General features: G+C 38.2%; 3 protein-coding genes across 3 annotated transcripts in view; 2 read left to right on the forward strand and 1 right to left on the reverse strand.

The window, feature by feature from the left end:
• Positions 1-11828, reverse strand: part of LOC136242494 (vigilin-like) — a 32242-nt gene extending 20414 nt beyond the window's left edge. The window contains exons 1-11 of the mRNA XM_066033925.1: positions 11649-11828; positions 11335-11563; positions 11002-11223; positions 9887-10093; positions 6960-7175; positions 3091-3193; positions 2931-3034; positions 2656-2868; positions 2514-2592; positions 784-923; positions 167-385 (exon numbers count right to left, since the gene is read on the reverse strand). Coding sequence (XP_065889997.1) covers positions 167-385; positions 784-923; positions 2514-2592; positions 2656-2868; positions 2931-3034; positions 3091-3193; positions 6960-7175; positions 9887-10093; positions 11002-11223; positions 11335-11520 — 1689 coding nt within the window. The 5' untranslated portion in view covers positions 11521-11563; positions 11649-11828. The remainder of the gene's footprint in view (positions 1-166; positions 386-783; positions 924-2513; positions 2593-2655; positions 2869-2930; positions 3035-3090; positions 3194-6959; positions 7176-9886; positions 10094-11001; positions 11224-11334; positions 11564-11648) is intronic.
• LOC136242483 (intermembrane lipid transfer protein VPS13D-like) overlaps positions 1-26863 on the forward strand; it is a 120354-nt gene that overhangs the window by 54488 nt on the left and 39003 nt on the right. The gene's annotated exons all lie outside the window — the stretch shown is intronic.
• LOC136242535 (cyclin-L1-like) lies at positions 11880-26584 on the forward strand. The gene is made up of 11 exons (XM_066033979.1): positions 11880-12213; positions 12271-12345; positions 15011-15120; positions 16357-16480; positions 16534-16598; positions 25331-25430; positions 25495-25599; positions 25655-25708; positions 25763-25823; positions 25875-25971; positions 26026-26584. The coding sequence occupies exons 1-11, from the start codon at positions 12031-12033 to the stop codon at positions 26510-26512; spliced, it is 1461 nt and encodes a 486-aa protein (XP_065890051.1). The 5' UTR covers positions 11880-12030; the 3' UTR covers positions 26513-26584.

The following is a 26863-nucleotide window of genomic DNA, read 5'->3' on the forward strand; positions in this document are numbered from 1 at the left end:
TATGCATACACATATGAGTGCATGCATTTGCACACACAACACATATGTACTACAGAGATGTATACACTCGAACACTACATATGCAGATGTACACATGCAAACTCAAGAAAGTCTCAGAATCTCTGTACTGCCAAACAACACAAGTGTAAACTTCACACTAACTCACCAGATCCTCCACAAGCTTCTTCAAGTGTTTGGCACATTTCTCGACATCATCTTTCGGTCCTCTGATGGTCACGATGTCGCTCTTCTCCCCAGGGCTACGGAACATCACCTGCACCCCGTTAAATTGGTCACGCAGCTCTTGTACTTTCTGTCCTCCAGCACCGATCAAACTGCGGTGAAATCTCTGCTCAATGATCAAATCCTTTGATCTCTCATTCTCCTACAAACAATTCAAAAAAGTGGTTTGCAGCTCATCTACATAATTATATAAAACTCGGGGAATACAGTATAATGAATGGTTGTGTTAATTTCATTGCAATCTAAGCTGACTGTCTGCAAGAGTGGTGTTGACAGTTTCTGTACGTAAAATACTACACTGGTTCCCATGCAACCAATTGCCACATTCCTCTTTTGAACTCTGCAAACACCTGACATTTAGTATAAAGACACCAAACGTTTAAGCTAAGTAATTTTCATGGGTGAATGAATTCTCTTTTCAAGCATCACTCACACAGCCAAGCAATCACTGCATGCATCCACAAAAATTATCTCCCTCAAAAAATTAGCATGTTTACAATCTTTTAGAACACTGCACCTCAACACTAAATGGTTTCTTACCATTTTACTGGCTATCTCCAACAGCTGCTGTTTGGCTGCCTTGACTCCCTTGGGGTCACCCTCAATACGAATGACATCACTGTTGGTAGAGTCTGACGGTATGATCACTGATGTGCCAGTCTGGGCCTTGATTCTGTTCACTAAAACACAGAACAAACCCCACAATTCAAGAACTGCATAATTATAGATTTAAAGCATATACACAGTAATACCAAAACAGCCAAGCTGTGAAAAATAATGTGGTCCACAACAAATACTATAGTATGTTCGCATTGAGCTGAATCCTCAAAACATTTAATAACTCATGGATGTAATTACACACGATCTTGAAATTTGGCTCATTTGCAGTACTGCTTGATCCGCTAAAAATATTTCAAAATCTTGTTGTTCAAATGTTTGACATAATATTTACGACCAATCAAAATTTTCACAATACATTTCCTATGGAGAAGCTATACAAGTACAGTGTCCATTAGAGCCCTTTCCCAAACTTGTAATGGAGCCAAACCGTACGTGTCTGTTGTTGACACCTTTGCTGTTACCAATAATCATCTGGTTGGCAGAATTGTTAACTCTGTTGAGAAAAAATCCACTTTTAATTTTTAACTGTTTTTCAGGGTTCAGCTCAACGTGAACATACTATAGGGTGAAAATCAAAGGTGATAGCCAAAAAAGTCTGCAATGATGCTTATAGCTAACTTTTTTAATGATCATGGTTGTTTTGGTATAGATACCACGTAATTGTAAACCACAAAGCCAGCCATAGGCAACTTTGGGGCTTCCTTTTACTTGTCGTTGGAAAGAATGGTTTGTTTGAACTATATTGTCATGTAGCAAATGATCTAAAAGTGTGACTTTTTTCATAGCTGAATGGTCTACAGGGTGACTTACAATAACCTGCACATGCTTTAGTCGGTTTACTTAAATCTCTTGTGGTTTGAAAGAAATCGGGACGATGGTCATGGAGTTATAAGCAGCAAAAAACAAAAATGCAAACCATGTGTAGCAGGTGCATGACATAGTTTTGTGAACAAAAAGTCAATTTATTGTCATACCTACCAGAAAAATCACCAAAGAAAAGGAGCTTAAAATTGGAATGTAAGTAGAATCACTGTAGAAGAGATTTAGTAGAAATCGAATAAAATCATTTAGTTATATTATGAAAACCAACTATACACATGTATAACCAGTGTGCGATCAAGATGCTCTAATTGTGCAGTCACCCTATTAGTGCATTCAGCTACATACATACCAACAAGTCAATCTGTAGAGAGCTCAGCTACCTGTACAGAGTTCATCCACATAACATATGTCACTCTGTAGAGAGTTCGGCTATGTACAAACAAGTTATCCTGTACAGTATTCAGCTCCAGTACATAACCCTGTACAGTATTCGGCTCCAGTACATAACAAGTCACCCTGCAGCTACATACAAACAATTCACTCTGTAGAGAGTTCAGCTACATTGTAAGCCATTTAAGTTACACAATAAGTTGCTCCGTAGAACATTCAGCTATATAACAAGTCACCCTGTAGAGTGCTACAAGTCACCCTGTAGAATATTGAGCTACGTAACAAGTCACCCTGTAGCTATTGTATACTGTCATCCCCTGCTACATTACAAGTCTCGAGTTCATGTAGCTAGATTACAAGTTACATCTAGACAGTTCAGCTGCTTGGAAATCCTCTTTGTACATGCACTAACAAGCTATCAAGCCAAATGTACTCACCATTGGCTCCATTTTTGCCGATGATATGTCTGTGGTAGCGTGGGTCAATGTGTACCTCAGCGAAGTCCATCGTAGCCATCTATGATATAAGCAAGACACATTTCAGTTTTGTTCCATAGCCCTATACTTCTGGGAAGCTTACCAAATCTCTGGTGAATGTTTCAAAAGCTTCTTTGGCCTGTGCTACCTCAGCTGGTGGTCCTTCTAAGCTAACCACTTCCTCTTCATCGTTAAATTCCACATGAACCTTTGGTAGATCTTGTGTGATCTTGCGGACATTTTGTCCCTTCCGGCCAATAATAAATCGGTGAAGCCACCGAGGTGCATCAACTTTCTCAAACACAACGCTGTTAGCCTGAAGGATGGAGGGAAGCATCAACTAAAACAACATTTAAGTTCAACTAGTAAACTAATTACCTTTTCATAAACTTGAGTCAATGCAACTCCTAGTTTCTCTGGAGGACCACGCAGAGTAATAGTACTACTATCACTCTCTGAACTTGGCATCTCAACTGATACTCCTAAATAATGATTATCACATTAAATCATGTCAATTACAGCATACAAGCTTAATTACCAGTGGCAGCCAGTATCTCCTGAATGCCAGCCCCTCGTGGTCCAACAATGTATTTGTGTTGTGTCTTGCGTACCTCAACTGATACAGTAGAACATGAACGCTTCTATAGTGAAATAGAATTACAATAGTTATTCGTAAGTACATGTATCACTCTGCGTTGGCAGTTCAAAGGCGCAGCGAGTGCCATAATTTGTATATGGCACTGCTGCACTGGTTGTAGTTTTGTAGACCACAACGGGTGCATTATAAGCATTATAAGTTATAATGCACTGACTGCAATGCAATATACAGATATTGCCACTGGCTATGGCTTAGTGCAGCATTGTACAAATGCCGGCATGCAGCCGAGACCACTACAACACCTCACCTAATAGGTGGAAAGACAACTCACAGTTCACTTGAATTCTTTTATAGCCTAACATGTAAAAGTCAATTGTGGGGCCACAACGTCACCAGACCAAATGTCACCTATATGTTTACCAAGCAGCCTATGGCAATCGAAAAAAGCCAATGCAGTGGCCACAACTCTAGTTTAGATATATAAATGTACTTATATACCTTACTAGTCTGGTGCCATCTGAGCCCAGATTTTAAACTATAGTCTATTTTCGACTATGAATCAACAAAACTATTATATTCTAAATAACCCTCACTAATACATTCGATTGTGGCAACCAGTTTTTGTCTTGCCACTAGATTCAAGTTTAGCCAGTGTGTATAGTAAGAATTAGACTAATATTAGGTTTTACTTAAACCATCTATTAGCCACTTTTTTTTAGCTCAAGAGAATCATGGTGTTCACATATGCTGAGCACTACTTGATGAGAGCCCAATAGCGAATGCAGGTTAGTGCTATAGCCCATAGCGTACTAGCTTTGGCCAAATGCAATATCTCAGGTTGTACGAGGGAACATCACCGCAGCATTCAACTCAGCCACCTACAATTGATGTTAGAAACCTGGCTTATATAACAGGCAGCTGTCCTGTGAGACTCTCCCCACCTATTAGGTGAGTGGTACATGACAGTTATACAATGTGCACTCATGCTCTGCCTGTATAAATCCACTTGCCTTCAGGCCTAATGGTCCTCAGGCTTGTGCGTTTATATCAGGCCTGGTTTAAAGGGTTAAAGGTATCACCAGTATCATAAACAAGTTGATGTTATACTAAAAACCAGGAACCTAGTCAGGGATGTGCCCACAGTGGTCGGTGCCCACAGTGGTCGGTACCAACCACCACTCAAATAAAATAGCCACCACTACCTCTTACCAACCACTACAGAATCACCTGTGACATAAAAAGGCCCCACACTACATTTCTTGACCCAACTTTATTTCTTGTAGCCACCACTACACTAAACCTGGGCACATCACTGCCTAGTTACTAGCTACTAAATTGAATTACAAAAATTTTATGAAGTACGAAATCCAAAATTACAATAACTTAATTTAAATTCCAGTGCGTGGGAGTATCAAAGTGCCATGCTGGGTTATAACTACCATACAGCTAGACAGAGTGGCACTGCTACTGTATGATATATTAGTTATCACCCAGTGATAACTAACTTATCACCCTGTTGGGGAGCCACTCAGTCTTATTCGTGACATCATAATAACTGCGAATGATATTGTTTACCAATGGAACAAAGAGCCAAATAAGGAAATATTGATACAAAACACACCAATACAGCACTTAAACTAGCTAAATCTTACAAGAAAACTGTTAATCCTTTACACAATAACACTACAAGTTACCAATACGATAGTTTAACAAATGTCAAGAATGGTCTGTGACGATTTTCGCTCCAGCAATCACTCCCAACGGTCAATACGGTGAAGAACTAACTTCCTCTAGCTTCATCGTTCTATCTCGGACTACGGTAGCCACTTGTTGGTCTTTTTTTTCTCTTGCACACCACGCGACACCACCATACCAAGTTCTGACGAATGCAAATCGTACCTGGAACCGCTGCTTCGTAACACCGCCCTTCGCTACAGTTTGTAGGCAGTATGCAAGGTCTCTCTTGTAGCTACGAAGTAGAATCTCCACACAATTCGGATGAAATCTTGAGCACAGTGACAGGAACTCAAACCGGAACATAATTTACTATACGTAAACTTCCGCACACTGGGATATAAAATAGTTATATCCCGTATACTCGGATGATATCACCCTCGTAACAGGATATATTATTGCAAAACCAAAAACCTATATTAGCAAAGTAGCAAAACCGAAAACCTATATTAGCAACGTAGTAATACATAGTTGGTTAATTCCCTAGCTGCATAGCACCTGTTTTTTAGAATTAGCACAACATCAACTTGTTGCAATTGAATCTGTACCTTTAACATAAACTTTGCCCCATTTGCAACACTTTTGTAATACAACTCATTACCTTGGCTATCAAGTCTTGCATATAATTAGTTGCTACTGCATTGTAATTTGTCATATTTCACAGCTTTCTCCAGTAAAATAGAACGGTAAAACGGCCTAATGTATTTCGCGGACTGGACTCACGGACTGGACTCACACACTGAGCTGGAAACAGCTTTTAAACAATAATCCAGGCATTGTCCATCTCTTGCAACACTGGAGACACCACTATCGAGCTACAACTGCTGATACTGCTCTTCCTTACAGGTAAACAAACTAGCGGTGCACTAATTAATTAGAATGCACTTACGATACACAAGTACTAGCAGTGATAAAGCGTGGTAGAGGCTATTGTTGTAGCTTAGATGTTTTTCCTTTATTGCTTTAGCACTAGTGCTAGGGTTGTAGAGATGAGCCAGTAATAATTCTTAGCAGGGTAGCTATAGGTGACACTGCCCAGCGAGGTGATGGGGCTATGCAAATAAACTGATTCATCACTACAGTCCTAACACCAGTGCTAAGTACTGGAGCAACAAAGGAAAAACAGCTGAGTTACAACAATAGCCTCTATCACACTTTATCACTGCTAGTACCCGTGTATCGTAAGTGTATTCTAATAAATTAGTGCAAGCGCTAGTTTGTTAACTTGTAAGGAAGAGCAGTATCAGCAGTTGTAACGCGATAGTGGTGTCTCCAGTGTTGCAAGAGATGGATAATTCCTGGATTATTGTTTAAAAGTTGTTTCCAGCTCAGTGCGTGAGTCCAGTCCGTGAAATACATTAGGCCCGGTAAAACTGTCAATTTGCTACCACCATCAAAGTCAATTTGTTAATTGTATACATTCTTTTCACATAATAAAAGAATTTTGAGTAAAGTAGAGCAGTGCTGCACCACTCTACTGCTCTTTAGGGAAGCCTCGGCACTTGCAGGAAATTTGTTACATTTAATTGTTTGTTCTACAGGCAAAGATGGAAGCAAATTTCTAAGAGGTGTAAAATTCGGTGCATGCCTGATGACATAAAGTCCATCAACAGCATGTAGTGGGTCTAATTAAGTACTAGAAAACAACAAGTTCTTGTTAGCCAATAGCTGCTTCATGTAATCAAGAGTTCATAATATAGTAGTGGGGGCCCATTACTATATTATGAACTCTTGATGTGATGTTGTTGCGCTAACTATTAGTTGTAACCAACCTTCCTACAAACACGATGGGATTCAATAGTGCCTAACTCTATTGTGAGTACGCCAAAATTAATTTCCAAGGTGATGACATCTATCACAAAAGTAACAATTTCCAACAGCAAAATTAAACCTCTAAATATTATTTTTAATAGGCAATACAGTGAACCATGTGTAGCAGAGCCAATAGTCTGGTAAAAGATACAGGCAATACTCAACCAGGCTTCACCATAAAAATTTTTTTTGGTTAGTACATCATCTTCAGGTAATTACACACCACAACCATTACAGGTACATGCACACAATTAATTACTAACCTTCTCTTCATATATTTTCCTGATGCTCTGTACTGCTACAGCCACAGCCTCACGGTCTCCAGCAACAGTAATCTCATCCTTCATCACAGCCAGTGGTGGAATATTGATGCGTGCGCCAGTCTGTTGTATGATGCCTCGTTGAGTGTCCCCGTTGGGACCCATGACAAAGGGATGGTAGATCTTCTCTATAGGCAGTCTCTCAAATGCTTTATTGGCCTATGCAAAGAGGGAAAAAGTTGTAATACGTCCTGTTAACACAATATACTACATGCCCTGCACTTTAATACATTACACACATACGTACGAACCACAAAAAAACTGTCTATAATATAGTAAAGTTTTACCAGACTTTCTTTGACACAGATGATAGACGACTACAAAGGTAATAGGTAACTTCCACTTGAAAATTTTCCAGCTAAAAATTTATAAAACAAAGCCTGTATACCTGGTTTATCCTTATATCCACTATTACAACAGGGATATTAAAGAAGACATCCAACAGAATGCAAACTTTGTGTGGGCCTATATCCATGCAGTGGAGGACACCTCTGCACTTCAACTTCCATTTCTGTCTGAAACTTAATTAGAAACTAAATGGGAATCTTAACTAGTGCAGAAGGTAAAATTTTAGCAGTCCCATAAACTATAAATTGAGACAACACATTTGTGTGGTTGATCATTGCACTTTGTTTATCCATTTATTAACAGGTACAAATTCTTCAAGGACAGCATTAATACTTGGTTATACCCTCTATTAACTGAGTGTTCTATTGAGCTCATGGGTGATTGGTGATTGCTGAGTGGTACCACTCATATGAAATATAAGCACTTTCAGTTCGCCCAAATAAAATCCCTGTTGATAACATCAGCATTTAGTGGATGGATGAATGGAACACCCACCACAAAAGCACACAAGCAAGAGGGTGGGATTAATATAGCTTCTCCTCCAGCAGGTGTACTGTTCTCAAACTAGTAGGTAAATATTAAGCACTATGCCACTATCGTATTATGTAAACAGTAAACTAAGTTACTGGGCTTTTCAAAAAGTTCACTATCTGCTGCATGAACACTAAACTTAATGAGGTCGGTATTAGAAGATCTTGTGATGTAAATTTTCCACCTCATCCCTTACAGTACGCAAATCAGTTACATTATGTCCAGTATATCCCCTCACGGTGAACATGACTGTCGTCAGCTTCCAGTGAGAAGGTCCAGGTAATTATAACGTAAGCAATAAGGTCCTTCATAGTATGTGCAAGCACACACACACCAAATACTTATTTACACTGACAGAGACACGATGAGAGGGGGAGGGGTTAAATAAAGTAGAGACAACGCTAAAAGCCAAGCCAATACATCCACTATAGGTATGTGTGTATGGCATGGGCTGTATGTGTGTGTACGTACCCAAAGCAATCTTCCTAAATGCAATTCACTACTTTTGACAAGTACTAAAGGAAAAATCTGTCTAAACATACATACAGCCCAAACTAAAAGTTCTGCTATGGTTGAGACATGTTTCATCCTATTCTACAGAAGTCAACTGGTACAACTCGTGAGTCTTTGATAGTATATGGCTCCCTGTCAAGATGATCTTTAACTCCTCCATGCATCAGCCAATGAAGCCAACAAGCATCAAAAGAATACACCCTATAATTTTGGTGACACACTTATGTGGTATACTTGTAGTAAAATGGGATAGGAAACCTTTCAAGTCATTCTAAATCAAGCTGAACACTTTTCCATTAAAGTATCCTTAAAATTGAGCATGACTGTACTACATCAACTAATGGTCTATGGTCAAATGATTTTGACGGAATTTCAATTGTGATTCAAACCTATGAGCTGAACCGTCCCCCTACAGTGAAATGAAAACTTACAAAATCAAATTTTATAAAACTTCTAAAAATTCCCAACAAGGAAAAACTTCCTAGCCTCAAAATACTATTACAAGGTGAATGTCCTAACCAATGACCATTTAAACATTAACCACAGGTATCTAATAAAAGGGTTTAGTGAAATTTTATGATTACTTCCTAAATAAACAATGGGGATGTACTAATAAAGATATTAGTTCTTATAATTATGTATGCACATGTAACAGTCACCCACAATAAGTGTCCATGGCAACACCAAACACAATAACATAACAATCATGTGTTGGACTCAACTGCCTACTGTATGAGCCTTATGAATGATTATGCTACTTGCGAGTTTATATAATGGTACCCTATCTTATCCAAATACTCTCCTATCATTTTCTCAACAGGGCAATAATAATTTTTCTCAACATAATTACACACTTTACAAATGTATGCTATACATTTAGTCTATCAGTTAGCTTACAAGTCCAAAAATTATGTCAACAATAGTTAAGTTCACGTGCTTATATAGTAGAGGCTATGCCATGCAAAAACTGGATCTTTGACAGGATAATAAACACCTATACTCTCACTCACTTTCCATGAAACAAAGGGCAAAGGTGACAATAACTCCACCAAAAGAAAAAAATTTCAACCCACTTCATACTAAATGGTTTATATAAATTAGCTTTTCGTAATGCTATACAAAACTACAACATGATAAGTTAACATCTGAAACTAACACAACAACTGAAAGAAAGGTAGATCAACTCATATCTGTACTACTGCATCAACATGCATGTTTGCACAACATACAAAATATCTAACATAAGACATTTTTTAAACCAAAAAAATGGATGTAAAAAAATTTTCTATCACAATTCTGCCAGTATGGCACAGCAAGGCACAGGTTTAACTATAGTACGTTTTCCATTAAACAAACAAATAATCACTGGATATACACTACTTCCATTATAGGCATGTAGACAAACAGACTCACTCTGTAGGATTTTTTTCCATGCTTCCCACAAGTACACAGATTATGACATACACACAGTTTCTTACTTGTTCATCAGAGATGAGTTGAATCTCGTGCTTTGCTTTATCAATCCCTTCCTTGGTGCCTGTAATCTTGATCAATTCAGAGTTCTCTTCAGAGCGTGGAGTCGTGATCTTGGTTGCTGTCGACAATTCGATTGCCTTCAGCTTGTTGCCACTCTTGCCAAGGATAAATTTATGGTGCTCTTTGGGTACCCGTATTTCAACCTGTGCCTAAAAAAAAAACTAGTTTTCACAAGTTGTCTCATTAACCACATATAAGAAACAGTAGTTATTATAGCCATAACAACAGAAGTTAAGTCTACATGAATACAATTCAAACTAGCCAACAGCATTATCTTCCTTTCCACAATACCCACCAATGATTAATTTGTTGTGGAGAAGAATGACAAAACAGATGGCTGGCAACTTCCAAAAAACAGACACAAAACAGATGCTAAAAGTTTATTCATTGATTATCCCAACAAATGCAAAAAAACTGCTTTCTCTGTAAACAAAAACAATATAAAATGCCCATTAACCAAGTGTTTTGTTGAAGACTTAATCTGGTTGACTCTATACAACAATAAATAACCAAACCAAAGCCACAAAACAAGGCCTGTTTATTCTTGCCCACCACAACTTACAAATGGTAGATATGTACCACAATTGTAACAGCATGGCTCACTGAAGGTAGTTGAGGATATCCACAACAGGGGTAGAACCACCACAATCAAAATGTGCATGCGCATGCAACCACTACACAATACATTGTACCGCCTGAAACAAAATTTTGGCGAGATAAATTTTGGCGATTTAACTTGAGATAGAATTTGGCAGATAACATTTTGGCGAATACTTGTGTCACTATTTAGATGGTTAAAAACTGGACAAGAATATATTTTGGCAAAATAAAGTCATTTTGCCAAATTTTCTCCTGCCAAAATTTTGTATCATTATAGCTCAATTAAGTTTCTGTGTAAAAATAATTTCTTAACCACAGCTGTAGACATGTTGTGTTCTCAAGACCAAAAACAAGGTAACAAACATAACAAAACCCTCAGCATGCAATAAAGAAGAGACAAAAACACTAATGCTGATGTGCACCAACTTATTAGAGACAACAATGGAAGAATCACTACCTGTGTTTGCAGCTGAGTTAGGATTAATCGGCGTGCTTGGATAACAGACCGTGGTGGTCCGGTCACCATAATAGACAGACTCTGGTCCTTTGCCAAGCTCATTTCAATGGTACAGCCAGTTTTCTGCATCACTTCCTTGGCTATCTGCAGTTGTCGTGTCTCTCCGAAGGATGATTCGTCCATCTGTCGATACTTGCGCTCTTCTACGGGTACATTGAACACCTAGAATGAGAGAATTGGTGTAAACAACGCACGAAGCCCCTGTAGTTCAAAACCACCCCATTAACAACAAGGAGTGTTAAATGTTGGTTCATTACATCATGAAGACTGCACCTGTGTAATTTTTGATTGTGGGACTGGTTTAACAGCATTCCAAACAGATTCACCCAAATCAAACAGCTGTGTCGGAGACTGGAGCGGCGGGAAAGCCTCCGCGTAAGTGGGCTGATACTCCGATGAGTCGCTGCGCTCAAAACCCACGGAATCCCCATTCAATGTACGACCATTTAGTGAAGACATGTTTCTCAACTCTTAGTCTTAAGTCAGATAGTGTCTGCAGAACCTGTCACACATAAATATACGCAAGATCACTTCGAACATGCCAACAGAAATAAATACGTTAGCACACACTCACTACAATCTTGTACCTTTGCAGTTCTGCTTTCCTGGTCAGTCCGGGAGTCTCTACTATCTGAATTGGTCCAGATCTGAAGAATTAACAACACGAGGCAGTCTTGAGTCTATGGAATATCCGAGTTCCTTTGTGTGTCTTTTCAACAGGCGAAAACGTTATCACATTGTTGATTCAACAAAGCAGATCGCACGTGATCGTAACCACCACACCTTCTAATGATTCTCCATGTCAAGCACACGCATGCGTCCATGACCGCAAAACGGTTAGATCACGTTTAAAATGGTGGATGTGATGTTCTCTTGAGTTGTTTTGTTGTTTAGTTTCGTTTAGCTTGTTTGTTGTTTATTTCATCAAGACTCTAGAAATTCTAAGAAGCACTTATTTATAGTCAATCAATGGAACCTCCGCAGGAATATAGTAGGATTGAAATCGCACTTGAAAATCGTGTTATCCCGGAAGAGAAGCTGGAAAACACACCGTCAAGAAAACATGGCATTAGTGAAGAATTAGAGAGGGACCTTAGGGTGGTAGGCTGTGAGTATATCCAGTGTGCTGGTCTACTACTAAGATTACCTCAGGTAAACTATGGCGCCATTTTGTTGTACTTTGTCCTCATCAGTGTGGTCTTCCTGTAGGTCGCCATGGCCACTGCTCAGGTGTTGTTCCAGAGGTTCTATTACTCGAAATCGTTTGTAAATTACTCAGTACAGGTAGGTCTGGTGTGTTTTACCCCATGTGTATGGTATACATGTTGGGGGGTGGGGGCATACATCAGAATGAGAGCACGATTGCCTATATTGTTGGCAAGTTGCTGAATGTAATTTATTGATGTGTGTCTTTACTGATCTTTGCCATACACGTAACATTATTAAATGGAAAAGTTTTGTAGATTACTTCTCAGCTACAAAATTTTGTGAACGATTAGCTACAATAACTATGTACAGTTCGTAAAGTCACATTACTCAAGCACTGTCTTCATCCAGTAATTCTCAAATGTGTACACTAAATGTTCTAAAGCCAGCCCTTGTCATAGGCATTTTAGTGTTAGGACGAAGCATGATGTATGCATAGGCATCACTCTTTGCTTTTTTCATGTTAACATTGCTAGCATTTGCTTGCGTGTTTACATTTGCAAATTCTTCTACCTGCAATACCGGATAGGCTGGACAACTCCAGAACTGTTGTTGCAATACCTGAAAGTTGTGTTTCCACATCATACAGTACAATAGTACTAAGGTGTAGGCGTGGCCCATGAAGAAACATCACTCAAAAAACTAGCCTTACTTTTCCCAGACGACGATGAGGCAGTATTGGTTAAGCAAAACTAAGTCCAAACAAGCCTTGAGATCAACCCAAAATGCTTTCAACAAGTTGCTGCGGAACTTAAAAAAATATATATATATATATTTAACGGGATTTTTTTCTAGTGACTGACTGATGATGCCTTCAGACTAGCATAACTCGATGACAGCTAAGGCTACGGGCTTCACTTTTTCACTGTTTGATGTTGCTTCTGCCCAAGAGGTACTTTTTGGCATACTGCAGTATGCACAATGCATTCTTCGTGGTGTCCTCCTTTGTGTCCCATTCATCTTCGCTGACAGGGAAAAGTGTCGATTTGGTAGTAGGATGTGGTGGCTTCCTTTCGTAACAGAAATTGTCCGTATTTTCATAGTGGCTGCTTTAATTGCAGAGGTGCTTTTCGAACAGTTCTTGATTCGTACTACAGTGTAACGTGTTGAACATAGCCGACAATGAAGCATAATGGATACTTCACTTTTCAGACGATAATGTGATGTAACTGGGGTGCGCCCATTTCTTTTACGGTATGCGTGGGCTCACCAGTTATAATATATTACAAAAAAGTTAACAAACGAGTACACAGAAAATTTTGGAATTTTCAACTAGAGTAAAGACCATAGCTCACCGATAAAAAGTATTGAAACAAGCTGGAGTAGTGCATGATATTGAATCACAGTAAAACAATAAGAAGTGTTATGTCCCTACTGTGCATTTCCATTATGGTATCTTGAACACAGTTGGGATATAACACTTATTGTTTTACTGTGATTTAATATCATGCACTACTCCAACTTGTATCAGTACTTTATATCGATGTGCTGTGGTCCCTACTCTAGTTAAAAATTCCAAAAAAAAAATTGTATACATGTTACTGTATATGCTCCCGTGTAATAATTGCAGGCAATGATGCAAACAGTTTGTGGTTATATGGAAACTAGCATGAAGATGCCTTACAACTTGAGACGTGATATACAAATAACATACATATTATTCATCATGCATAATCAGACACCATTTAGTATTTAGCACTTGCAAATACACAGGTTTGAACTAATGCATGCATACAAGAAACTCAAGATTGAAAATAGCAATCAAGATTTCAAAGCAAGAGCTCATGTATAGTATGTTTGCTATAGAGTGTCTACAATTAACCAAACCTTTACTGGTGAAAGAGACTGTTGATCAGTGTTGTCCACAAGTGCCTTTTTGGCATACCCCAGTGCATACAGCAAGCATCATGGACTTACCTTTGTCGTTTGAGTCCCATATCTTTGTGTTGACAGCCCATGGTGTCGATCCGTGGTAGTGCATTGGCTTTCCAACATTTGTGAATGAGGATTGTCTGTATTTTCTGTGGTGACTGGATTGATTGCAGAGGTGCTTCTCCTACTGGTCTTTGTTTGTAACACTGTGAAACAGTCTGAACATAGCTGAAAGCGAAGTGTAATGGCCCCTTCACTTTTGAGTCAATAATTGATGGTTGGTGTGCATGAATCTTCCATATTTTTCATGGTAACTGGAGAGGCGCCTCTACTGTTCTTTGCTTGCACTGCTGTGTAATGGGCTGAACATAGTTGAAAGCGATGCGTAATAGCCACTTCGCCTTTGAGTCAGTAATTGATAGCTGGGGTGTGCGTTCAGATGAAAACATCATCATCCTTTGTTTTGATGTGGTATGCACAGGTTCACCAGTCATAAAATGTTACAAAATAAACAAGCAAGTATAAGGGAAAAATAGGAATTTTAAGTTTGATTAGGGATCACAGAAATAAGTAGGGAAACAAGGGAGGTCGCCTACAACTGCAGATATACTGGTGAACATTTAATCCCTACATGTGTAGGCAACCTCCCTTGTATCCTTACTTTTTTTCTATGATCCCTACTTGAACTTCACATTCCTAATTACTTGTTAAAGTAAAAGCTGTGCCTTGAATTAACGGAATGGTGGTAGTGATGATTTTGTGGTGTCCTTGCGTGCTTGTAAATAATGACATGGTTTTTTTCCCTTTCAGGAATAATTGAGTGTGTTATTAGTATGTATACTTGTATTATGTTTGTTGGTAACTCTTTCAGTATATGGCAGCAGCCTGCATCTTTGTGGCTGCAAAAGTCGAGGAAGCACCTCGAAGATTGCGTGATGTAATTAATGTTTTTCATCATTTACGGCAGAAATGGATGGGAAGGTAAACTCCTTAGTATTTGTTGTACTTGTTAAATGTACATGTTAAGCTGTATGTTAAGTACTGTATGATGATGGGTTGTGCTATGAAATCCAAGTATTATCACCGTAATATCTCAATTTGGAAAATAGAATTTTAAATTGGCTTTACTCCCTGACTTCCGATGTACCAACCAAACTAACTGCATAAAGTAGTGATGCCTGCATGTCTTACAATGAAGGTGATAATTTTGTTCTACTTAATTCTGCTTTTGTATATTTAATAAGCTTTATACAAATGGCAAGTTCTATTTAGGGACACTAAATTTTCAAGATGTTTAATAAAAATCGATCCCATTAAAGTAGAAGTAATTGTGAGCAAACCTTCAGATTGTTTGTGTGAATAACTCAGTGTGTTAGATATAGATACTCTTTGCCATTGGTAAAATTGTCATACTTGTGTTTGCTGCTTGGAATTGGTGGGTATTAATTAGAATAGCTATCCTGTTGAGTGTGTATGTATCTGTCACATTGTGTGTGGTGTGTGTAACTGTATTTGCTTTCACATGAATTTCACTTTGGTACAAACTGTTTTTCATTGCCTATCATAGCCACGCTATCACCAAGCCGTGGCATAACTGATTGGTAAGTAGCGTCTTATCGTCTATTAGTACTCAAGTGTCAGCAGCAGGCAAGCTCTGGTTATGTGTGCTGTGTACATACAACAATATGCTACTGATTATTCACCTCTGTGTGTGTATTACAAGGACATCTGTATGTTGTTTTGGTACTGGTATGTTTAAGTCTGGTAGTGTTACTGTACAAATCTTGGAGGTTTTTATTGATGTAACTTGTAGACTCTTTTGTGTGTGTTTTATGGATGAAAACTTGTTCTGTTTTATTTTAACAAAGACTGACTGACTGAATTGATTGGATAAATTATGAACCAGTTTGAAATTGACATTGAAGAGTGACGTTGTGTTGAACAGAAAATTGTGTAATAGACTATCACAAGAAGACTTTGTGACTATTAAGTGATAACAAGGTGTGTGCTGTTTATTGATTGAAGCATTTCTGGATGATTGGACAAGTCAGTGAATGAGATTTCATACCAGATCAACTCTTTACCAATCAAGAGGACTAGAATACCATTTGTTGTGGAAGCATCTACAGCTACACACACCACACATGCATGCATACACCGTCAAAAGAAGTCAACAAATAGTTTTATGTAGCATTTTCTCCTTTCATCCTTAATTAGACCCATTCAGCCCATGGAGTATTTAGGGAACACTTATTTTAAGGTGAAGTCAGAGATAATCCAGTGTGAGAAATACTTGCTGAAGACACTGGGCCTGTGTGTTCATGTACAGCACCCTCACAAGGTAAGGTTATGTCTACAACTTAATGTTGTTCCATTTGTTTTCATTTGCTATAGCTAATCATCACATTTCTTCAAGTACTTGAAATGGAAGAGAATGTGGAATTAGTACAGTGTGTTTGGTAAGATATGACATGTGTGTAGTTGTTTTCAGGGAAAAAATGCTGTATAAATTTGGTCAGTTAGTGAAATTAGTACTCAACTGCATGACAATTACTGGCTAGCTGTTTCGCTTTGCTTTGAGCTATATCCTTCCTTTTTCCCAGCTTTGTATACACAGAAGTTATACTTTAGAGCAGTCAACCATACACAGTATCATACAGCACGGTAGTACTGTTACCATACTTTATATTAGGGGTTTGGGTTTGTCTGGCCAATAATATCACGCAAAAAAACCAGCTTCACAATGGTATTGGTTAGGTATAACCAAACCCAAAAGTGCCTTCAGTACAACCCTAAATGTTTCCAGTAGGTTAGCTACAACTTTTTTGACAGGTTTTATTCATTGGAATTTTCTACTAACTGCTTGTCTGATGCCTTCAGACAAGCATAACTCGATAATGGCTAAGGTTATGGGCTTGATTTCTTCACTGTTTGACGTTGCTTCGTCCTGAGTTGTGCCTTTTGGCATACCGCAGTATGTAAAATGCATACATCATGGACTCATCTTGTCCTCCTTTGCCGACGCTTATGGGCTCCTGCAAAATGCAATAGTCACTTCACTTTCAAGTCAGTAATTGATAGTTAAGGCGTACGAATTGTCCGTATTTTTCATGGTGACTGGATTAATTGCAGAGGTACTTATCCTACTACTGTTCATTGCTTGTAGTGCTGTGTAATGGGCTGAACATAGCTGAAAGCGAAGCAGAGTGGCACTTCACTTTCGAGTCAGTAATTGATTGCAGGGGCACACATTCAGACAAAAACAGTAACTCTGGTTCTATTCTTTCTTTGGTGTGGTATGCTAGGGTTCACTAGTCACAACAATGTTTCAGAAAAGTAAACAAACAAGTACAAGGGAATTTTAAGTTCAATTAGGGATCATAGAAAATAAAAGGTAGGGAAACAAGGGAGGTCGCCTACATCTGCAGATATACTAGTTAGTGAGCATTTAATACCTAATTCACTGAAATGTTCATTAGTATATCTGCAGGTATAGGAGACCTCCCTTTTTTCTATGATCCTTAATCAAACTTAATTCCTAATTTTTTCTTATACTTATATTATAGGATACTCAGATACAGCCGTCACTTGGCTATAAAATGCTCTAATAGAGCAGTCAGCAATATATTGTAATATGGGATAGTATTGCTAGCACGACAGTCAAAAGGCTTAGGTTCATATTGCTGCAATGATATTCTTCAGTAAGGTATCTAAGTGATACTGAGCAGTGTGCAACCTTTTAATTCATATTTATGTTGAAGGAACAAGTCCTTCAGATGTTTATAAGTTTGTACTGGTTCCAAGTCTAATAATGCACATTTGTTATCAAATGCAAAACAGAAGTGGAGTTTCAGTCTGAAAAGAAAAGTAACTTTCTTTACACAGTAGAAGACTAGTATAAAAGCTGGCCATGAACATATCTTTAGTGTACGTGGGTGGGCTATTCAAAAACTCTAATAGAGCTGCCTTCAGTAGTTCCGATGAATATCTGCCTTTTGTGCTTTGCCATTCTTTTTACATAAATTCATCGACACTATCCTTAAAGAGATGCCACAAAACTATATGATAATGCTTAATGGACTGTAGAGTATTGGGTGCGCTAGGTAAACAACATGCAATGGCTGCATCCCCTTTAACAATTAGAACATGCTACCACATTTGTAACATCACCATGCTCCTCAACGATCTAGCCCCATAGAAAATAGGGTATTGTGCCATGCCCCCTAGCTTAATTTACTATGTAGTACCAAGAGTGAAGTAGTATTGTAGTGAGATCAATTGAGATACTCTAATACAGCAGTCACAGCCACACGTGTATTTCATTCATAGCTATGCCCTAACAAAATATATTAAACTAAAAAAAATTTTTTTTTAAATAAAGTAGAATTTCAGGTAGTGAAGGTTGATGTTAGCTATGAGGGAAAATCCCTACTTTTGCATTGAAAAGATGGTGAAAACACACCTTTTAGGGATATAATGCCAAGTAAGAATTTTCCCTCATAGTGTTTCAATGTTTTATCACTGAAACCCTACCATTTTAAAAGTAATACCGTATTTCTATAAATATAAGCTGCGAGAAATTTTCACGAGATAAATTTTCGTGTTAAAAAATTTTCGCCGGTGTCCTTAAGCGACGAAAAATTTTTAACAATGAATTACGTAACTTTATTAATTCTATATGGCCATTTTTTTGAGAACCAGAATGACAAGCAGCGAAACTGAAGTGTGGCATCTCCGTTCCATGGAGGCTGCGCCCCAGATTTAGAAGTTGTCCGTCACAAATCAAGCAATGGACTGGAGTGGTAGAAGTTCATTCCATGCAACTTGCACATTTGTACATATATACTTTATTTAATGTGTCCTGTAGTAGCTGCCTATCACGGAATGGCATCATTACCAATGTGCAGCGAAATAGACGAAGCGAGACGAACCCCTCTCTCCTAGGATCAGGGAGAACTTTGTTTTTAAAAGACTGCAGCAAAGACATATGCTTGACACGTCAATGGCCAAGCCTCGATCCAGGTGGCCAGAAAGTAGTTTACCGAATTCATTCAAATTCTCGAATATTACGTTCGTAAAATTTTTTCGCGTAATTAATTTTCGTCGGATGCTACATTCAACGAAATATTTTTAACGGTTTATAATTATAGAAATACGGTGATTGTGACCTTCTGAACAATAACTGGTCATTTTTGCAAAATTCTATTTTGCAATTTAAAAATTATACACATGCTACATAAAAAATTTATGCAAGTTTTAATCGCATTTGGTATGCAGTGAAATAAACCTCAAATCAATAAAACCTATACACCATCAGATTTGCCTTTTCATGGGGAGTACGAAAATCTTTATGAAAATACAAAGATCCATTCTTTATTATCCACATGGAGATGTACAGGGAAGCTATACTTTGATCACTTGGTGTGGTGAGTAGACTGAGCCAAACCCCATCTTTGTAGCTTATTTCAGTCAGGAGTTGATGATCAATTAATATGTGTCTGTAATTTATTTGGCGTATTGTTAATTGAATTTATTCCTGTTCCAACTATCTAGTAGCACTATAACACAACTATTCATCACAAATGGCTGAAACTTTGGCTGTCCACTCCTTTGTTACTATAGGTAAAGAAGCAAGAAAATGGATGTGCTGGTTTTTGTTCAGCGAATCATAATTTTTTTAATTTTTTTCATAATCATAATTTTTTATTACACTAGTGTAATTAGTACATCTTGACAGAGAGTCAACTAGGGATTTGTGGTTTACATTACCACCCTAGCAATACCTTCTTGTTTTATGACTTCAGCTATTTATATTCTCCATTTGAAATTTCTTTATATCTAGTATACAGTGATACTTTGTAAAGGCTATCTGCTACTGTCAATTTGATGGGGGGAGCATTTGGCAGATAAGTGTCTCTTAAATTTGAAGGTTCCTCTTGTTCCCAGGGACTCACGCTAATTACGCATGCACGCTTCATTTCAAGAATTCCATTGATAGTGTCACAAGCTCAAGCGATAATCATGACAGCTCGAGCAATGGCTTTGAGTATTATAACTGCATCGAGGGACCATTCTCAGTGGTACATCTTCCAATGGTAGCTCAGTCTTTGTATTTAATAGGAGCACAGATAGCAGATCTGCCCTTGGATTCCTGTGCATTTTCAACCTGAACCTTAATTCTCCTCAGGCAGCAGTCAAGTGTTCATTAGCCTCTACAGAACAAGTTGTTACAGGGATGAAACTTATACTGTACCTCACTATTGTTTAGCCTGTTGTTGCAGCCAACACTACCTTCTGGAACCAAGAGCTTTTTATTTCTAATAAGCCCATCTGTAGCTAAAGTAGAATGGCCCACAAGGCAATGCTTGCTCTGATGGTCTGCAGCATGTTTATTAGCATTTTCAGATGAGTCAGCCACATGGTCCACTATAAAGAGTTTCTAATTACAATTTTCAAATTGTGAAGTGGCTGGGAACAGTTTCCATATGGCTTCACCATGAAATTTGCAGGGCCTAAAAACAAGCAAGCTATCAACATAAAGCGCCTGGGAACAGTTTCCATATGGCTTCACCATGAAATTTGCAGGGCCTAAAAAACAAGCAAGCTATCAACATAAAGCGCCTTTTACTAACAGAAATCTTGCGTAGTATAGGCAAGCTCTACTACAAATTCATTCTTCAACAGTACATGCAGGGTACATTGAACTTCAATTACCTCTATGCCAAGTAGACACAATGGTAGCAGACTTGAAGTATTTTGAAAGAAGCAAAAAGCTGCTAGTGGTTGTCAAGTTCAGTATAAGTTTTGTTGTTACCAGACACACTTGACTGTATTATTAGAGTATTTACCTGACTGTGAACGAGACTATACATTACACACATTCCTAATATTGAATAGTTGTTGTCTAACTTACATGTGTCAGGACTCTAGTCTCTTAGTCATTGTCGTCACATTAGCATCCTCATAAAGTGTTCACGAATACACACCAGATGGTATGATACTGAGCTAGTTACCTGTCACAAGACACGGAACTCTGACAGACATATAGTCTCAGGACTCATAGTCATTGTCATCACATTAGCATCCTCAAGCAGTGCAGCTGAGCTCATGATTGCATACCAGATGGTATGATACTGGGCTAGCTACCTGTCACAAGACATGCATGGACTTTGACAAGCATATAATTATAAGTTAAAAACAGTCAGTGGTTGTGCATTTATTGTTTCAGCCAAGGCCGTACACAGTAAAAATCACATACAGTTTCTCCAGAGGTGCATGGACCACAATATTGTATTGAATATATTATTATGATTAGCTCAATGGTGTACAGTACTATAATGATATGTCAGAAAAGAGTTGAGTTTGTTGTTCATGTTAGTATTGTATCCATTACGTGGGTATATTTTATAGTTGTAATATGGGCACAAGTGATTTGTCTGATATGTATGCCCGAGGGCATACATATAGGCAAATCACGAGTTCCCATGTTACAGCTAATAGGTAACACTTCCATTTCAGGCTGATAGCCTTGATGCCAATACGAGTGTAACAACTGGATTCGTTTTATGTGGATGCCTGAAATTGCAACCACTTTCCTGGTGTACATTTAGATGTCTCCCTGTAAAGAATACATGGCAAATGTATCCTCTGGAATTTCCTTTGATCTGAGGTGTTACATACCATGATGAAATCTATGCTGTGGACATGTATGAATGCATATGGCTTCCCACAAACAATATGTGGCATCCACAAATAAATTACTACACACACCATATACAGCTATTTTGTAGACTGTAGAGTAGCTAATCTTGGATACGCACAACAAAGTCAAATACTGTGTAGCTGCAATATCAATCACAGGTTATCAACAGCATGAAGCCATTTTGTTTATGCAATGTGGTCAGATGATTATGACACTCGCAAATTTTAATGAACAAGACTAACTGACTCCACCCAACTTCAGGCTTTGAGTGGAAAGGAAATGGTTTATAGAAACCATAATGAATAATTTCTGGTATCAGCACTATCACTTTGTTACATCTACGTGAGAGAGTGCTTGTATGGTCGCTCGTAGGAAATTGTGATGGTGCACTTACAGGAAGTAGTATACTCACCTTGCAGAGACGCTATGGGTGATCTGCTAAGTGTAAGAAGTGTTGCTACAGCCTTGAGTACTTGACTAACAAAGTCCAAAGGAGCTCACACAACGGAATTCTGTAACTTTATTGTTAATACAGCTTCTTCAGTATACAGAACTGCTGCCAATAGCGTAATGGCGAAGAGAATTTAGCGAAGTGTAGGGTGGTTCGCGATCTGTGGAATACGGGCTTATTAGTAGGTCATGTACATGAGGAAGGACTCAGTAAGCATGGCTATATAGTTTTTAGCTCGAAAACATGAATAACTTGCTGTACATGAGTGAAACAAAACAAGAACAAAAATATGAAGATGAACAAAATGGCAAATTTCAGTTTTGTCCCAAATACGCATACTGTTTCCTTTTTGCTTGATACTTACTAGTGGACCAATACTCATTGCACATAACCACTAGAGGGTTGTTTTGAGTTGGAGGATGCTTTCCAAGTTGGTTTGTTCTATTAGAGTTTTTGCAAAAAGAATATGGGCGATCCCTATTATGAACCCACTATTGTGGTTCATGATAGGCTTTGCTTTTCAAAGACTTCAAAAACTCTACTTCCAGGTGGCCACTTAAAATTCCTAATTGTTCTTTTTATTTGTAACACAGAATTTTCATGGTTGCAGAATTGTCTCATATTTGAGTTGTGTTAAAACTACGAGATGGATTTAACTCATAACTTTAAGCCAGCGCTTTTCCAAGAACATGTTGCAGTCCAGTTTTGAACGAAGTTTTGAAGCGCTACCACGAAGGGGTGTCTCCTCTCACAATTTACCATCTCTCCAACTGGGGGATTCCATATAATGGTAGCTACCCCATGAATGCAGCTACTGATGGTTAAAGTACTGGTCAATGTTGAAGTCATTGCATTCAAGGATCATGTGCCTGGTAGCATGTGAGATCTGTTACAGCAGTGATGTGCTTAAGTAACATAATTTTATTCATTTGCACATGAAGAGAACTGGTGGTCAACTACAATAATGATTATATTTAAGCCTCACTGTTAATGTGATAGCTTAGACAACACTGTTGAAGCCTTATGAAAGCTGTTCGAACCACCAGAACACAGTACACATGATAGGAAACCATATGAAAAGAAGCACCACAAGAATTCATTTGTTGGATCATGGGATCACAATTAGTTAGAATGGGCTGACAGGGTTTCTATGCTATTTAGAGACCTCAGGGTGATATAGGCAATGCTGCCCACAAACTTAATTACCATTTCCTAGGCTAAGAAAAAGTGAGAGAAAGTGGCAAACTGTCGAGTAGATCTTGTCAATTTCACTGCAAAGCGTGACATTCATAACCGTTATGTGGCTATAGTGCCAGTATCAAATAGTTACTATGCCAGGCTATAGTATGTACAAGTTGAGCTGGATCCTGCAAAACGAAAAACAGCTAAAAGTTTAAAAGTGAATTTTTTCTCAAGAGAGTTAACTTCAGCCAACTAGATGATTAGTGGTGACAGTGAAGGTGTCAACAACAGACACACATGGTTCAGCTCCATTACAAGTTCGGGAAAGGGCTGTAATGGACACCACACTTTTATGGTTTCCCCATATTAAATGTACAGTAACTTTTTTTTATTGGCCATAAATATTGTGTTACACATAATGAGACATTTGAACGAAAAGATTTTGAATCCATGAGTTATTAAAAGTTTTTGAGAATCCAGCTCAACGCGTACATACTATAGAAAGACACTTGTCTTGTCCAGAAAGTAAGCTATTAAGAAACAAATTGTAAGTGCTAACATCAAGATTTATCCTGTTGTGTCAGTGCCACACCATGCCAGACATTGGTATTGAACGCCTCGTTGAATGCTAATGATGCCTGTCTTCCAGAATGTAAGCTAATAGTAAGGACATTTTGTTTTTGGCTTTGCTGATTTCGCTTGATATATGTAGTAGACAACCACTGGCGAGACCACAGGTTACTAACTATTTAGTAACCCCACCACAGGTTTCTATTGGGTTTAGTAGCCTCAGACATCAAAAGAAATGTTATGTAAAATTTTCTAAGTTTATGTAGTAGTAATATGGCCACGCAGCTTTGCTGTAAGAAGAAAATCATTATTGTTTAGTGTGTAATAGTAAAGACATTCACAAAAGTAAGTAGAGTAGTGTAGGGATTCATGTCCTTTGCACAATATTTTGGTGACAAGGATAACTTGTGGTTTTAGTACGGTATCCTTAATTATGAGGACAGCTTTCTGTGTCAATTTTCTCTAGTATACTAGTGAGTAAGACATCTAGTATACTAGTGAGAGTAAGACATCTGTATTTGTGCTAGCTTGTGTAATTATATGTAGGTGTAGTGACCGGTGGTGTAAAGAAGCTGCTTCTATTACTGTAGCAAGTATTACTCACAATGTTTTCACAACTTACGATACCATGAAAGTGTGTGTGCGCATGTGTGAAGCTAACTAGACTTATCTGTATCTAAGCACTAGCTAACAGATTGTACTATCATACAGTACAAATCTGGAGGTGCATCCTTCGTTGTCAAGTATAGTAGTTATTTCGAAGGCACATCAAACCCGTGGTGTAACTCGGCAAGTGAAGACTTGAAGCTGTGGCATTACTTCTTCAATCAATTTGACTGTTATACAGTGTTATCCTGACCTACATGTATTATCCTTAAATTTGAGCAGGGATTATGAAATCAAGTTCTGAAACAAAAACAATGGAGGTAGAAACAACAGCATGCAATGAAGGAATCCAAGGCTTGTAGTGTTAGCCTTAGTCGAGTTATGCTTAGTTGAAGGCATTACTTAGTAGAATATTGGTAAATAAACTCGTTTGAAAAGTTTTGAGTTGCTCAGTAAGCTTGACTGTAGCTAACTGATACTGCTAAGTCACTGTGAATAAAAGTGGTGGTTTTATGAGTGATTTTTTGTGGAGGGGGTCTTGCTACCATATTTAAAATATTTGAATACCTTGCCAAATTGTTTTTGGACAATTGTGAACCTATATTGTATATACAAATGAAATATTTGTTGGCAATATTGTAAGTTTTGTTGTTAGATGTATATCGTTTTGCTGTACTCAGGAATTACATGAATGACAGTCTTCGCACTAATGTTTTTGTGCGGTTTTCACCAGACAAAATCGCGTGTGCCTGTATATTCCTTGCAGCCAGAGAATTTAAGGTATTAATCCTGTTCACTAAAAGTTTTGCTGTCTTTATTATGTCTTGTGTGTGTGTGTGTCCAGATTCCCCTACCATCCAATCCCTCTTGGTGGCTAATGTTTGAAGTTTCAAAGCGAGACATTGAAACCATTGCCTTAGAGATTCTTCAACTTTATACTTACCCTAGTGTAAGCAATATATGTGACTTACTCAGTTGACTTCCATTAGTTGGTATTGTTACAGCGTTCCTTAGAAGAACTGGAGAAGGAAGTTAGTAAAATTAAGGAAGAATTATCTGTGAGTTATCCATTCTGCCTTTTTTTGACTATTTATTTAAATTTTCTTTTGTAGAAGAAGAAACAAGTTGAAATTAAGGAAGTACAGTTAAATAGTGTCCTGACTTCTAGGAATGGTGAGTGATTGTTGCTTGTTGCAAATTTTATGACTTCTCTTTTCTTACAAGGTTCTCCTAACAAGGATTCTCCTTTGATTGTAGTTTCTGATGAAAAGAAGTCTTCACAAAGTGGCAGTGAACTGAAGTCACCAGCTATTGTTGTAAAGTATGTTGCCAGTTCTCCATTGTGTATATTGATGTGTCTGTCTCTATCTTGTAGTAAGAAGTTGTCTGATAGAAACAGTGATAAGCTCAACAACCATACATCTCCTAAGAGGGCAAAGAAGCGTCGTCGTTCGAATAGTTTGGAGCCTCGTTTAAAGAGAAAACGTAGTCGTTCACCTGGTTCGAACCCATCACAGTCTACTTCTGATGAACATTCCAGACATAGTGATGCAGCATACAAGCCTATCAATAGTCCCATCAAGCTTAGTGGCAGCTCAGCACCAGAGGAGTCGGGTACAGGTACTCCAGTTGAGGACAATAAAGTACCAAGAAAATACCAGAACAAATATGACAATCATAAGCACAAGAAGCACAGAAGTCATCGACATGAGAGACATCACAAACGGGAAAAGCATCAGAAGAGAGAACAGGGTAGGAGCCGAAATAGATATGACTCTAGACCAGAACATCGTAGAAGTGATTCTAAGAGACGTCAGCATGTGCCACATCGAAGAAGAAATGATGGACATGTTTATAAATGATCTTTATGCCACCTTATTTTATGTAATCATTGTTTTCACCATAACAGAAGTGTCTATTTGGGTATAACCATAGGAAGGAGTACTAATTTAGAAGAAATAGTAAAGTTGAACCATCACACTTTTCCTGCAGTGAAAGAGTCATGTTCCATGCTCTAACTTCACGTAATATGGTGTGTATTGTGTAAATTCCAGGAAACATTTGAATGGGTTCTATCTAGTCAAGGTGGAGTATGTGGCTTCTGTTAGTCATTGGTAGTATCAATGCAGATTACCCTCTAATATGAACTCTTGATACAGGTGTTGGTGCCAATTTTGCAGCTGTGTAGCATGTAAAAGGGTTTTGCCTGTGTA

This window comes from Dysidea avara, chromosome 13 (genome assembly GCF_963678975.1).
Source record: "Dysidea avara chromosome 13, odDysAvar1.4, whole genome shotgun sequence".
In the NCBI taxonomy this organism is placed as follows: Eukaryota; Metazoa; Porifera; class Demospongiae; order Dictyoceratida; family Dysideidae; genus Dysidea; species Dysidea avara.

What these genes read in the sequence shown, in the direction of transcription:
- LOC136242535 (XM_066033979.1), top strand. Translation starts at nt 12,031, where the DNA reads ATGGAACCTCCGCAGGAATATAGTAGGATTGAAATCGCACTTGAAAAT. An exon ending in TTGTAAATTACTCAGTACAG is followed by an intron (nt 12,346 to 15,010) that starts GTAGGTCTGGTG and finishes TAACTCTTTCAG; the next exon opens with TATATGGCAGCAGCCTGCAT. An exon ending in AAATTAAGGAAGAATTATCT is followed by an intron (nt 25,709 to 25,762) that starts GTGAGTTATCCA and finishes TTTCTTTTGTAG; the next exon opens with AAGAAGAAACAAGTTGAAAT.